Source organism: Mya arenaria, chromosome 2 (assembly GCF_026914265.1).
Source record: "Mya arenaria isolate MELC-2E11 chromosome 2, ASM2691426v1".
NCBI lineage: Eukaryota > Metazoa > Mollusca > Bivalvia > Myida > Myidae > Mya > Mya arenaria.
Window position 1 is genome coordinate 43,813,105 of NC_069123.1, and position 15,653 is coordinate 43,828,757.

General features: G+C 35.3%; 1 protein-coding gene across 3 annotated transcripts; it reads right to left on the reverse strand.

Moving 5' to 3' along the window:
- Positions 1-724: 724 nt before the first annotated feature.
- LOC128224731 (uncharacterized) lies at positions 725-5,969 on the reverse strand. 3 transcript variants are annotated; one of them, XM_052934720.1, is made up of 7 exons: positions 5,750-5,969; positions 3,659-3,751; positions 2,993-3,118; positions 2,650-2,761; positions 2,393-2,442; positions 2,120-2,193; positions 725-1,253 (listed from the first exon to the last, which is right to left on the reverse strand). In XM_052934720.1, exons 3-7 carry the CDS (start codon positions 3,098-3,100, stop codon positions 1,193-1,195), a joined length of 405 nt encoding a protein of 134 aa, XP_052790680.1. In that variant the 5' UTR covers positions 3,101-3,118; positions 3,659-3,751; positions 5,750-5,969; the 3' UTR covers positions 725-1,192. The 3 variants fall into 3 exon arrangements, with proteins under 3 accessions (XP_052790680.1, XP_052790698.1, XP_052790688.1); XM_052934738.1 differs by having other exon boundaries at positions 2,393-2,439; positions 5,750-5,967; XM_052934728.1 differs by lacking the exon at positions 5,750-5,969 and having other exon boundaries at positions 3,659-3,963.
- Between the last annotated feature and the right edge of the window lie 9,684 nt (positions 5,970-15,653).

Below are 15,653 nucleotides of genomic sequence, written 5' to 3' on the forward strand. Positions count from 1 at the left end.
GAATGTATATACTGATCTGAGGAGGTGCATTTGTGTACGTGCGTGCTTTTAGACTCTTGAATCTCATCCGTTTCTTTCAGTTTTCATGCGCGTCATTGAGACAGTCAAGAGTCAACATAAATAAAAACTCATGGCCAATGCGAAACTGTGACATATTTATAATCAAAATTGCATTTTCCAGAGAACTAATGTGTGATCGAGTCTATATAATTTGCGTCCCTTTTTCAAACATCGTCTACAAATGTTGTCCTCTAGATCTTTACATTTGGTTTTTTAGTAAGTCGAGCACTTCTGCCTCACGTCAGTTTTGAACTTCGACCGTTTACGCCAACTGACAATAACAAGTCGCTTTAGACTGACTTATTTGAGATGGATTGTGATGGCAGTTTTAAGGGCCCTCTGAAGTCGTCTGTTTCCTTTGTGGAAACCAGTACTTTGTGAGAAGCATAGAGAATGCACCACTGGTCGGAAAAGATTCCACATACTCTACGATAAGAATCGGACACCTTAACCACTAGATCACGCTCACCCTCCAACAATTACGCTTGTCACTATGAGTTGAGTTTTTTTAAAGGGGCCCGAATTTATTTAATAAAAACACAAAGGGGTTAAGATATCATGAAACAACATTCAACCAAAAATGATTTAGTAAATTTCTTTTCATGACTATAGCGCCCAGATTTGTTCTTAAAACATTCGCTTAAATGTGAACAACTTGTAATTTTATGACAAGTTTATTGTAAAATAGTAAGCCTTATGATTCACTGAGTACAATTATAACAATAAAACAACTTGCTAAAACAATTGTTCTATATACTACATAAAAAAATATATAAATATACTAACATACATACATAAAATACATTAAAGAGAAGAGACAATGTCCGGGGTTCTACTTAACACAAAGTTGAGGGGGTCAGAAATGCTTCTTTGGCCAGAAAACAACAACAACAAAGCAACAACAAAATAACAAGCAACAACAAAAATAATAATACTCAGATAGTAGTATAAAACAATACCGTAAACACTAAATTATTAAAATGATACAAGAGTATGTAAACGGTATTTAGAAGCACGAGAATCATTGTAATTGTATGTATTGTACTGCCGATGGCACCACTACTCTACATCGCGATAGAAGCTTCTAGTGTTTGTTAGTGGGGGTATTATCTCCCGCCAGTGACACCAATGGTCAGAGGTTGTCGACGGTCATTGGTTGATAGCACAGTCCTAGGGCTTGTGTGGTGTCTCCTCTGGAACACATATAAGACTTATACATGTGTATCTAATTGACTAGTATATATAATTATTTTTGTCAATCGAATTTCTTAAAAAGCAACATCTTTAAATGTGATGCAGCAATTGCTGAAAATGAGTTCTGTCATTATTCATAGACATAGAACGAGTTCTTTCATAATGCCTCGACAAAGAACGAGTTCCTTCAGTATGCCCAAACAAAGAACGGGTTAAATAGTTATGCATAGACAACAACGAGTTAAATCATTACGCCTCTAAAACAACGAGTTAAATCAATATTGCTTCATAAAGAACGAGACATTTCACAATCCCGGGAGAAAGAACGAGTTTTTTTGTTTGTTTTTTTTGCAGCGATAAAGATCGAGTGATTTCATCATGTCGAGATAAAGATCGAGTGATTTCATTATGCCGAGATAAAATCGAGTGATTTCATTATGCCGAGATAAAGATCGAGTGATTCCATTATGCCGAAATAAAGAAAGAGTGACTTCATTATGCCGAGATAAAGAACGAGTGATTCCATTATGCCGAAATAAAGAAAGAATGACTTCATTATGCCGAGATAAAGAACGAGTTCTTTCATTATGCCGAGATAAAGAACGATTTCTTTCATTATGCCAAAATGAAGATTGAGTTCTTTCATTATGCCGAGATAAAGAACGAGTTCTTTCATTATGCCGAGATAAAGAACGAGTTCTTTGTAATGGCGAATAAAGAAGGAGTTCTTTCATTGTACCGAGATATAAAACAATTTATTTTTGTTACATGTATTTCAATTTAAAGAACACTATATTGCAAATGGAAGGTGTATAATTACATATATTGTGAAATAAAACAATTAATTCAGACACGAAATGCTTACTTTAAATGCTGGTCACCTATTTGATGGATATCTTGGTTGTTTATAAAGAATCTTTTAGGGCCAAACCTCGACACCTGGAACAAATAGTGAAAGGATATAGTGTTGTTGTTGTCGTTGTTTTTATTGTTGTTGTTGGTGGTGGTGGTGGTGATGATGATGATGATGATGATGATGATGATGATGATGATGATGATGATGATTTGGATACTGGTGTTGTTTACAAACTATTATGTTTTTATTAATATACTTATGCTAACGGAACATTCCACATACAGAGCAAAGTTGTCGGACAGCCTGGCTATTTGTGGTCCAGGGATTCACTGCTGAAAGGAAACATAAACTGTGTAAATATACATTATACTTATGTTACTTTCACTAGTCAGACCAATAAACATGTAATATATAATATCATTACCTACTCTTTAATTGTCTTATCAAACCTGAAAGTCCGGAGGAACTCGAGTTTACTTCAAGTGGTATTTATCCTACGTTTTACCATACAAAAATCATTTATATCCGTCCTCACTGACCTGAGATGGTTTTGGGCTTTGGCCGGAAGCAGGCTGGCTTGGTGTATTCCGGACACACAAAGGAGGAAGACCGCCGGAGTCGCTCGTTCATGATCCGCGGGTCCCACTCAAACTGTAAAAAAGTTGCAAAATGTTTACTGAAAAGCAGCACTCTTCGCTGTTGTTTGGTTAGAAACCAGCATGTTGGTGCTAAGGCACATTGTGAGAACGTGTGAAACCGGACAAAGCGAACCAGTTAGATTATTAAGTTTGATAAGCACATCTTGTATTTTTAAAGACCAACCCTCGTGGCCTTACTTCCGGTGGAAGTCGTCACAAAACCTCCGGTGGAAATGACCCCTACCTCCTCCTCCTTGGCGCCAATCTTGACGAGAAACTCTTCTTCTGTCTGTGACTTGAGCAGCCCGAGCTCGCTCCCCCTCTGGGTGTCTATATCGGCCTTGCTGCTCATTTTCGTTGCCTTTGGTTTCTGCAAGTAATTTATTTTGTAGAATTATTCCGGACGGAAGCTGATAGGTGATATTCACACTTGAATCCATTTCCAGGGTAGAAACTTGAAGGCTGCACTAGAGAGGTCGCGATAACTTGGGCTCGAACCCACGACTTCGTGAGCTTCATGAATAAATGGATATGGGAATATAATAAAGATTAGTTATTGGAAAGCATGACACATAAATATCATTTTGTCTTCAATTATAAGTCGGAAGAATGGGGTGATAACTGAATTACAATTTCGTTTATGTTTTTTGTGTCATCTCCTCACTTGCAGAAACTAGTACTACATTCAGTTATGAGATACTAGTACTATAAGTTGTTTATCATAGCACCCTGGTCGAGGGTCGAACCCGGACCTAAAACTAACATGTACGTTAGCTGTCAAACTTTCAATATTGAATGCTGAATATTATAATTGTACCAGCCTGACTGCAAGTATAAAAATTGAAACGAGTAAAATTGAAAAAAAATCCCTTTTAAATTGCGTTCCCACTACTTATAGAAAGATTCTTACCTTAAGACGACATGGGTTTTCAATCCTTCAGTTGAACTGCCAAATAGTTTCCAATCGTCACACTCAATCTTCACTGGGTTAAAGGCATGGGCCCTTTTGTTACAAATAAATACAGAAGTATCAGTTCTAAACTAATTTAACAATTAAAAATAAACAGTCTCAGCCGGAGTCCGTCAACATGAGATGGAATTTGGTGCTTGAGATCTCGCCCTATACCAATGTTTGTATTACCTTAAAGAAACTCAAAGAAATAAAGCTATCAGCATTTAGCTCCGGAAATCAAAGGACAAACTTAAGAATAAATACAATTTATCAAATGTTTACACTCTGTGAGGGTGAACATTTCATTATTCGACGGTATTAGTTTAATATTTTGTGTTTGAAAGTAAAGAAATACGTAAATGTTCATCAAATACAAAGAAAAGAATAAATAAAAGGGACAAATGTTATGCAAATACCAGCTCAAATGGCGTAATTGGAAATCCTGGAGATCGAAAATCTTATAATTCTAATGCAAATTTCCACTATAAAATTTCTAAAAAAAGTGAGTTGTAATCTTCATTTTAATGGGACATCGATCGTTATGTAGGTTTAGTTATTGTATGGGCTTTTATAATTACTAGTATAATAATGCCCCACATGCTGTAATTTGTTTATATCTAACCCCATAAACAGTTTTCAATCATATCACAATGCACCCTCATAGCTACTAGTATCTCAAGACTTACAACTTCCAGTTTTAAATGTCTCCTTTAAAGCTGCACTCTCACACGTTTACCATTTTTACAACTTTTTTATTTTTTGTCTTGGAAAGAGCATTTTTTGCGTAAATATCTGCAACCCAATGGTGTAAGATTGTTGACAAAAAGTCAGGTCGTAGATTTTCATATTTCCATTCGAAAATTAATGATTTATAGCTTAAACCATTAACTAACGGGTTAAAAAAAATGCATAAAACATCAATTTTTGAACTTAAATACAAAAATCTGCGATCTAATTTTTGTCAGCAGTCTTATATAACTGGTTTCCATGGATGTTCGCAAACATTGGCTCGTCCCAAGAAAAAAAATAAAAAGTTGTCAAAACGTTTAATATGTGAGAGTGCAGCTTCAATAAAAAAAATAGAGCAGAAAACAAAAGTACTCATAAAAATATTTTCAGCGGTTCTAAAGAATGTTGCAATCTGGTAGAACACAAGAAATAAGGGTACATAATATGGACAACTCTTTTAGGTCTGAAAGGTCTAAACAATGTGTACATATTGTCAATGAATTGTGTAATTATTATCAAAACTATTATTTTATAACCCGTTCGTGCATCTGTAACAATAGGAGTAAGGTTTGCCCGATACATGTATATCTGAACGTTTAAGGTTATAATACAAAACTGCACGTTTTCATAATCATTGGATCGATGAACTAATTGTTAAAAAATACCACGATAAAACAACAACAACAACAATAACACAGAATCAAATGTTCGATTTCACAAAAACTGTTCAATATTTCTCAAAATGGTTTTCTCAAAAGTTTGTGTGTATCCATGCTTCTCAAGGCAAGTGCAGGCTATTTGAAAAGTTATGGAGTAAACGTAGTCGTGGATACCATCTTATTATGTATATATTTGGTATAAAACATTTCGCTGACTTAAACTGTGACGTATCACTGTCACTGTCACATCACTGTCTGCCGTTTACATCAGCCTTTTCAAACAGACAAGTATTTGAAACGTTGATAGTAACTTATAAGTAGCTCAATTATTTTTATTCCATTGAAATCGTTGAATAATAATAAAATTGCATTCATGTATCATCAAGTTGAGTCAAGTCAACGCGTTAATTCCTTTAAATTCATGTACAACATGAATCTATTGCAGTAGACAATAAAGACACAAAATGTAGAGGCTCAAATGGATAACAGAAAATTATGATGCCAACGCTAGTACAATATCTAAAATAAAGAATTAATATCAAGTAAATATATACTCTGTACAATGTTACACCATAGTTTGATTAATTTATCTTTACAAAAGTTGACAATTAAACTTGGAAATTAAATTGTTTCGAATAATTTTAAACTAATCAAAATGTACCTGATTGATATTTTCTGTCTATATTCCAGATCTAATATTACTGTTTCATCGCAAATGTCTGGTATATCTACAAGTGTTTGCAAACTTGCAAATACTCCGATTCACACTTATAAGTGCAGATATAGACCCACAAATACCTTGAACTCTGTCAACAAACCGACAAACTTCAATAAGCTTTGTTTTATGGGTCGCTAAAATGTATTTTATTGTCTCGTTTTATCTATTTCAACACTGTTAAAATCATATCATTATGTTCATTTTAAATCTCTGTAAATACTGCGTGAAGCATTCAATGTTATATGCTAACATACTTAGCTATCTTTATGTTTTAATGTATTTAAAGTTTTCTTTCTTGCTTGTTAAAATACATTATTGTGTTTCTCAAAGAGATTTGAATGTTTCAAAGATTTATTTTCTCAAAGGATACACCGACAATAGACACTTTTTATCCCAAGTATACATTACAGTAATGACACTAGTTAAGTTCACCTAATCACCTGCTAGGGTATCAATAAATACAGGAAATATGCTTTCAGAACATATGATTTTTTTTCATTAATTAATATCAGCAGGAGCTGAGGTGAGGGTGGGGGGAATACCCCCCCCCCCCGACTCCCCGTGAAGTGAAATTGTACATGTCACTTTTTGCTGTCAAAAAAGTTAAGCATTAATTACACTAACCCCCCCCCCCCCCCCCCCGCCTCCTTCTTCAATTAAATATGTTTGTCATTCTTAAATTTGCGAGCCTACATGTATATCTAAATTATGAATATATTTCTGTTGAAACTTCTGTCTTGTTTCAATCCGTTAAGTGTACACTCAGCTAATTGTGGGCTTGGGAAGAAGGTCGCTGCTTCAAGGGTTCATTATACTAATTTACAAACATATTTATACACTCAGCAAAACGTGCTTGTCGTCAGTTATCAAAGCACGATATTTTATCGAAGCGACAAATACCCTGTACCGTCGTGATATCAACTTCAGACTGTCAGTTTCAACTCTTTAAACCGTTTTGTCTGTAAGTATTCGTAGTTCTTGCTAGCCAGCTGAGTCAGAGATACGATCGAATTGAAACCAAAAACAAACTGTACATATATGGATGTTTTGCGGACTACGAGCAAAGCTCTTCAGTTGTTAGTTCCATACCTGCAGATGTTGTTTTTTTTCTTTTTTGGTATGTGAAATCAACTGACAGGCCAAATATGTTGCCCATGGTTCGAAATTCACTTGGTAGTTTTGGGCGGTGCTAAGGCCACAATAATTAAAGGCTCATAACAATGAAAGGCTAAGTTCATTTACAGGCATTAGTAATGCTGTCTAAAATCCTGTAGATTTCAGATTCAACATCAGTGATTCACTCGGAAAGTTCAGAAATTGGCATATTTTCTGTATTATTTTTTATATATAGAAAATAAGCCTCGTATAAAATTATGGATTTATCCAACGTATGTGTGCTCTCCAAAAGGGAGAAATCAAAAAGAATTTGGTAGTACATGCATGCGTTTCTTATTCCGAAATTATTTGAATTGAATCGGGGCGGCAATCTTTTGTCATTTATTTCACACTCATTCTAACAGGGTTATGGGTTTTGCCACACATCCGGCAATTTTAAGTTTTGATGAATATTTATCATGTACAGTGTGCCAATTAGGTTAAAAAGTCATCACAGTCAAGGTAAAAACAGAGCGCAACAGGTGGATCAAAAGCTCACCTCAGTCGAAAAATAAAATAAAATGTTTCAGTTTACTTTCTATTTCAATATCGGTGAAAAAGTAGTATAATACGCTCAAAATGCACCGTTTCGGACTACACTTTAATCCAAATAAATTTCGGTTAAGACGAAAAGGCGCAGGTCAAAAGGTTACGCCCCCTCTAACGTCAAATGATTGATTTGCCCCTGCATACAGTAAACTATATGAAGTTATGTTGGTATATATGGATACGGGAATTACATGGCCAAGAACCTCTCTATTCGTGACACAGAGTTTAAAAAATCAGCTCTAGCTGCAGTCATGATTTAAATACATTTTGCTTTATCTGGAAGCACCAGCGGACAAAGAAGAGGGGGACACCCCCTAAAATTGTCCAAATATGTGTGATACAACTTATGCATAAATTGCCCCAAACTGCACCCCACATTTTCGTTGGCGTTGATCTAACACACCATGGCATGTTAAGAGACTATTTGTTTTTTTTTATTATTATTATTATTATTATTATTATTATTATTATTATTATTATTATTATTATTATTTTTATTGATAATAATAAAAATTATTATTATTATTATTATTATTATTATTATTATTATTATTATTATTTTTATTATTATTTTTATTATCATTATTATTATTATTATTATTATTATTATTATTATTATTATTATATAATTATTATTATTATTTTACTTTGGGGTGGGGAAGGGGGCCTAACACCAAGGTGCCCCTATATAGTGCGCCCCTCACGGCAACTTCTTAATCGCCTCTGCAATAGAACAACGATCTCTTTATTATTGGAGTTGCAACAATTGAGTTTACGTCCGCGGACCCGTTACGTGCGCGTAAATAGTGGAAGGGCCTTCGATCACTCTTCATTCTTCGATATGTGAATGGAGTCCAAAGATGTGCTACACTAATTTAACAACGAAACACGTTCGTAGACGCATTCAATTAGAACCGGGAGTAGGTTTGTTATTAGTCCTAGCTGGGAGTAGGCTAGTTATTTGTCCCAGGTCTTAGTCTAAAATAATAGACGTGTTATACGGGATTCTATAAAGGATTTGCCACATCAAAAATTGTAAAAAAAATACGTCAACGTAAAATTATTTGGACTTTCCCAGGTCCCAGATTAGAATAAAAACAACTAATTCTGGCCATACACTTATGCCGCACCACTGTTATATTGCAGACGCCAAGCCTATTTCATTGGCGTTAATGTGATAACTACCGGGTAATACTAGCATTATTTTAAGTCTTGAATATATGCCCCTACCACTTTGTTACTACCACACTGAAGGCTTTTCGACCTTTCATAGATTGACAGTATAGGATATTTTTGAATTTGTCAAATATCGTTTTATGTTTATGGCAATGTATTATTTTGATGATATACACGTTCAAGTGTGTATAAAATATAATTTTGGTTAGTTGAAATTAATTATTGTGACCTTAATCACGGTGCATATCCATATCGGTACCCTTGCGAAATCTACTGAAACGGTACCCTCTTTGCACATGCCCCGGTCATTCTCAGCTGAAAACAATTCGGCGATGGACAACAAGCCAGTAAATGTTCATTCAACTGATGAAAGGAGGTATGTCATGTGCAAAGGAAGTATACCACGGAACACTAGAATGTTATAGCTATGTCTTATTTAGTAATGTGCCCATTTTTCAGTTACATATTACATGTATTCATTTATATATCATATTCATACAAATGGCAATTAACAGTCTAAAATATGTGGTAAATTCGTAAAAACACCCTACTTTCGGTTTTGCAGCGGCACGGGATACCTCTTTGCTATTGATTATTTTGATTGCTAAAAATAGGGTGTCGATCTGTGATAATATGAGGTCCAAGTGTAAATAATACGGGTTCGATGGTTGCACGTGAGTCCCTGGCTTGAAAATTGAGCTGGGAACTCGAGCTTGAGACTCAGGTGCTTGACACAAAGTTTTTTTTAATGTTCTATATGGGCTATATACTATAATTATATATCTAATTATAGTATATAGCCCATATAGAACATTAAAAAAAAACTTTGTGTCAAGCACCTGTGGCTTGAGATTGAAGAATCCTAGTCCATATAAACAGACGCCTCAGAGTCTTTGACGATTTTTGATTTTGCGACTCTACGCGTCGTTCAGGGAACAAAATGAATTTCCAAATGTTAAAACAGTTCCCTAAACTCGCATTATTGTGGCTAGAGAAATCCCTGAATGTGTAAAGGAATAATTGCGTGGTTGTCAATGTCATCATGATCCATAATTATGTAATCATTGCGTCCTTCAATTTGTTTGAAATATTGAGTTTTATGGATATGGGAAGATAATTTTGGAGATTACAGTCTTGTCTCCCTTCATAATATTCAATTCACATTTTAGAATATGGGTAAAAATAATGAGCAAACCAGTGCCTAACACTGGCTATTTCAGGAGCAAATAACAAACCAGGTACTGCCAAACTCATCAGCATGGGTGTGGAACATTCTCCCAGCATGCACAGCATGTACACCTACCCTGGATGCCTATCTGGCATCTCCTTGAAATTATTGTAAAACGTTATTTACGTCGATTCGACAGCTTTTATCTAAAAAGTTGAATTCAAAACATGATTCAGACATCACAAAAGATCAGAAAAAAATGTCTCATTTTGACAGACAGCCTCATGTATTGTGTCGGTAAAAAATATCAGTCGGTCAGAAACTTTTCTTTTAAAACATGTTGCAAAGTTTACATTGACAAGGATTAAAAAGGTAAAGTAAGATATTAACAAGTTTTTTACCAGGTTTTGCTCCAAAATAAAATTGTCAGAACGTCAATTTTAGATACTGGGATTTAATTGTATTGAAATTTTAATTGGTCGATTTGTTTGCATTGTGTATTTTTTATCTTACTGGTAGCGATTGCGGATTCACAACAACATGATTTAATGGATAAGATATTAGTTTAGAACGTTTATAACTATCCTTTAAACTGTTAAACTATTCCAATGTTCATTGAAAAAGTTTATTATTTAAGCATTTCAAAACATAGCGTGATATACACACAGTATTATTTATATGATTTAATTGGTAATGTATTGCAAAGGGAGGCGAAAGCTGCATGGTCTTTGACTTAGTGGGGATACAGTCATATTCCGACATCTACACAAATGAATTCCATATCTTTTCGTATTTATAAACAAATGTTTGTATGCCCCCGAGGGTGGGCATATTAAAATCGCACCATCCGTCCGTCTGTCGATTAAGTCCGTGTGTCCGGCCCAATAAATCGTGTCCGGGCTGTTACTTTCTTTTGTATGGACAGATGTTAAAATAACTTGACACATGTGTTCCACATACCAAGACAACGTGTCGCGTGCAAGACCCGTGTCCTTCCCTCTAAGGTCAAGGTCACACTTAGGTGTTTATTCACAATGGAATGCTGCATATAAGGGCATAGAGTATGGGTTGTCGTGTCCAGGCTGTAACTTTCTCTAGTATGGACATATTTTAAAATAACTTGACACATGTGGTCGGTATATCAAGAGGACGTGTCGGGTGCAAGACCCATGTCCTTACCTCTAAGGTCAAGGTCACACTAAGGTGTTTATTCACAATGGAATGCTGCATATAAGGACAAAAAGTGTAAGTCGTCGTGTCCGGGCTGTAACTTTCTCTTGTATGGACATCTTTTAAAATAACTTGCCACATGTGTTCGACATACCAAGACGACGTGTCACGTGCAAGACCCATGTCCCTACCTCTATGGTGAAAGAAACACAATGGAATGCTAAATATAAGGTCATAAGAGTGTAGTTTGTCAAGTATGGGTGGTATTTTTTATGTTCAGAGGCAATTTAAAATAACTTGCCATATGTATATGACATGAAAAGGCAAGATCAACTTTTCATGTACTGACCTTGTTAACAGGTTAATGTCACATTCGGGGGCATTCGTTACATACTGTGACAGCTCTTGTTTGGACAATAGCATTGATAAAATGCGATTTTCTATTACACAAAGTATTCTTTTCTTTCTTTTAAACAGTGTTTGGAAATTGATAAAATGTTAAATCTTCATTATTTTTAGCTCGATTATTCGAAAAATAAGGAGAGCTATACTGTAACTCACCCTGGCGTCGGCGTCGCACCTTGGTTAAGGTTTTGCATGTTCGCACCTTTAAGTCATTATCTCAGTAAATACATTATTTATTGTAACGTATTTATTGATAAGACCATCTTATTATTTTGTTATGAATGAACCTTAGGGGTTTGCTCATTTTTATTGATGGTGCCAGTCACATAATTTCTGTATTTATTTAAGGACCTCTCCTGTGTAAAATTCATGTTTGAGGACCTTAATTGTAACTCTTTGACCTTTCTTATTTTTGCAGTTAGACTCTGTTATGAAATTTCGAGCATGTGTACAGTTTGAAAACATATAACAATATTAACATTGGCAGGTGACCTTTTGACCTACTTTCTTATATCTGAAGCTTCAGTTTTGAGATTTGGACCATATGTACAGCTTTGAGAACAAATATCAAGCTATATTGATTACAAATGTTAAACACTTTTACTCAGGTGAGCGATTTAGGGTTATCATGGCCCTCTTGTTATAATTTGGGACGAATAAATTTGATTTCAGGGCTTTGCGGAGAGCAACATGGGGATGACAGAATTAAAAAAAAAATGTTGTTAATTACTTATGCAAAAGTGCAATTAACCATTTAAATATTCTTTATCATTTATGCATTTCTATTAAATAACTTTCGCTATTTACACGAATCAAGAAACAATTCTCAAAACAAATATGTTGGCAACATATTTTGACATTTTTTTTCACGGGTCCTATTTAAATGATTTTTAAGGTTTTTTCTCCCCGATTTTATATGTACTTTTTTGCCTGCGCTCTATTTTCACTAGCGTTCTTTACACAGTATATTTTGGTATAGCTTTATACAGATGTTGCCAGCGATGCAATCTTCATGTATATAAAGGTCCATAACTTTGACTTTAATAATGGTCAAGTTACTTTAATAATGGCCCTTCTTTTAATGATCTTTAATAAAAATACCTTGTGTCCGGTCCATATCCTACTCATTCATGGTTGGATTTTAAAATTATTTGGCAGAAGTGGTCACAATAGTGTCGCACACAAGACCTGTGTCCCTACCTTCAAGGTTAAGGTCACAGCAACCCTCTCAACTTTGTCAATTTTGCTATATAAGTCTTACTTATTTACTGAAGATAATTTGTGTCTTGTCCATATCTTTTTCATTCTTGGTTAGATTTTGATATGATTTGGCAAAAATTACATTCATGTTCTGTCCATGATTCCTTATTATCAAGACGTGTGTCACTCACAAAATCCATAGATTATTTATGGTAATATATTTCAGTACCAATATTTTCTAATCTTCCTCATGTCTCTACATTATTGACAATTCTGTGCCATGTTAACCTTCAGTGAAACAAGTTCCTTTGATTTCTTTAATATTTCAATCTAGGCATAATTTCTAACAATTGGGCGCGCCGCTGTATTAATCACATTCTGTGATAGCTGAAATTATTGCAAGGCAAATTAAAAACATTGTTTATTAAAAAATAATTTGTATTAAAACATGACTAATCTACATAGCCGTAAATTGCTCTGTAGACAGCTGAAATGTAAGCCAGTAACTGAACATCTGAAGAAAAGGCCACAAAGTATATAAAATAAGTAGAAACAATACATTTTGGTGCAAAATAAACCTTTGTAGTGCTACTTTGTTTATCAGAAAAAGAGCTGTACTAAAACAGTTGCAGGCAAATGTCAATAACTTTGAGAAGTTCTCCAAAGGCGAGTTGACTCAACTGGTGGTGCTCTGGGAAGTATAGTTGGTGTGGACCCCTGAAATAGTACTTTTCGCTACAGTAACGGACACAAATTGTTGAGCTAACACCATAAATGCTTGTCAAACGTTTTGCATGTGTAAGTCAATCAGACATTTTGATTCAAACACTGTTACTGTTCAACCCATATTTCAATCCGGTCTGCTTGTTTAAATGCTTTTGTATTGGCCATTGACGGTGGTTCTGCAAAAATAATTCTTGCAGCCGTCTGTACTCCTTCATCACAAGGAAAGTTATGCCATGTAACTGTTGTCCAACCAACCTGTTTACAGAGTTTTGAACTCCACACCTTCATAACATTCCATTTTGACGGACCATCATCAGCAGCATGAAACGAAAAACGTTCTACTTCGTTTGTACTGCCTATTAATGCATTGAGATCTCTCCATGATGATTTTGTGAGATGAGAAAGGTTGAACCAATTCTGCGAGTCCCAGCCTAGACAGTCGAAAGACATAAACGCTTGCACTTGGTCATTCTTTATAATCTCGTATTTCATAGACTTGATGCTGTGACTGTCCCACGTGTCGATCATATCCGACCTGTACTGACATTGTGGTCCAAGTCCCTCTTGTGGAGGCACGGTATAGCTGTGAAAGATGGTGTTCACAAATGGACTGGAATACTCAAATACCTTGATCCAGCTTTCATTTCTAAGCCTAACAACACGAATATTCAAATGATGTCCATTGTTTGCTTTCAATATTGCATGAAGGAATATCTCTGTTCACAGATTCAAAGCCATATGCACATGTCAAATTGGCATAATCATGTGTCGCATTCAATTCTTTAATCTCAAAATGATCATTCTGTAAACTCAATCCGGTTGGTAGAGAACACCCACATCTTTTCATATCGCCTTCCCACGTTCCTTCATCTGAGCAAGTAAAGTAGGAAGGTTCTCCCGAATAAAGACAAGATAACTTCACTTTTGCACCAAACATATGCATGTTACCATGAAACACCATTCCTGGACTGGGAATCGGATAGTCTCCACATCCATTGATGCAAAACACATCCGCTGAACTTACAACACACTTCTGTGTACTTGTACATTGGTCACGTCACAACTTGTGATTATTTCACCAATTTCTTTGCGGTAAACTTTACTGCTAAAGTGATCACCACATTGAACAGGGCCGCTTCCATAAAGTTCACAAAGTCCATAATTCTTTTGATAAACAGCAAAATTACAGTTATAATTATTGCCGCATTCCCGCTTACATTCCTTGAAGTTCAGGTACGGCAGATGTGCTAGAACTGTAACTGAAATCGTCAATTGTATACTAATTGAAAATATAAAGACAAGCAAATTTAATTTAACTTTTTCCATTTTGAGTATGATTTTCTAAGCTTTGTTGGTTCCAAAAGCATCTGTAATGCTGAAATTCTGCAGTTAAAATGATTATAAGATAGAGTGCTATTGGTAACAACTACGCATTAGTGTGTATGGTAACTATGAATTAATTACGAAACAAAACCTGAACATAGTATACGTAATATTTAAAAAAAAACCATATCTTTTGTAGTTTTAATGTTTTATTCATTGGTTGAAAGCAAATTCATTATCTCAGTGAAAACTCATGATCTCCAAGGATTGCTCTTATTAATTCATAAACAACTTTTGTTAAAAGATAAAGCGCAATGACTCGAAAGAACAAATAGCAGGTGAAGAAAATGAGAAAGAATTAAATGGTGACATGGCGCTCGGTGTCCCCCAAAAGTCAGTTGAACCTGAGGGTTTTGTGACAAAATAAATGAAAAAAAACGTACTCCACCTTATTTGAAGTGGGCTTAAAGTCTACAACATTTGTTGTATCGTGATGGCATCACTTTGTTCAAAGAGTGTCTTTGTCAGGAAGATGTGGGCACTGAGTATGTAGACCTATGGTTTGCCTGCCAGGGTTTGGTTTGCCTGTCAGGGGTTGGTTTGACTACCAGGGGTTGGTTTACCTGCCAGGGGTTGGTTTACCTGCCAGGGACTGGTTTGCCTGCCAGGGGTGGTTACCTGCCAGGGGTTGGTTTGCCTCTCAGGGGTTGAAGAAGAATGAACAATCACAAGTTGTTCAGTTAATGTGAACTATAAGTAAACGATTCATAAAGGGTGAAATATTACGATTTCTCGATGGAGATACAAAGAGAACTTTAACAATATGAATTACTTCACCACACTAGGATAGCATAGATGTGACTCTGCTTAGTGCAGCGCAGTCACAATTAGAAATGTATATGAAAAACAAAACCTCTATCTTTCATATGTGTCAGGAGGTGAGAGTCCAAAAAGTTCCAATGCTAGTACAGGTTC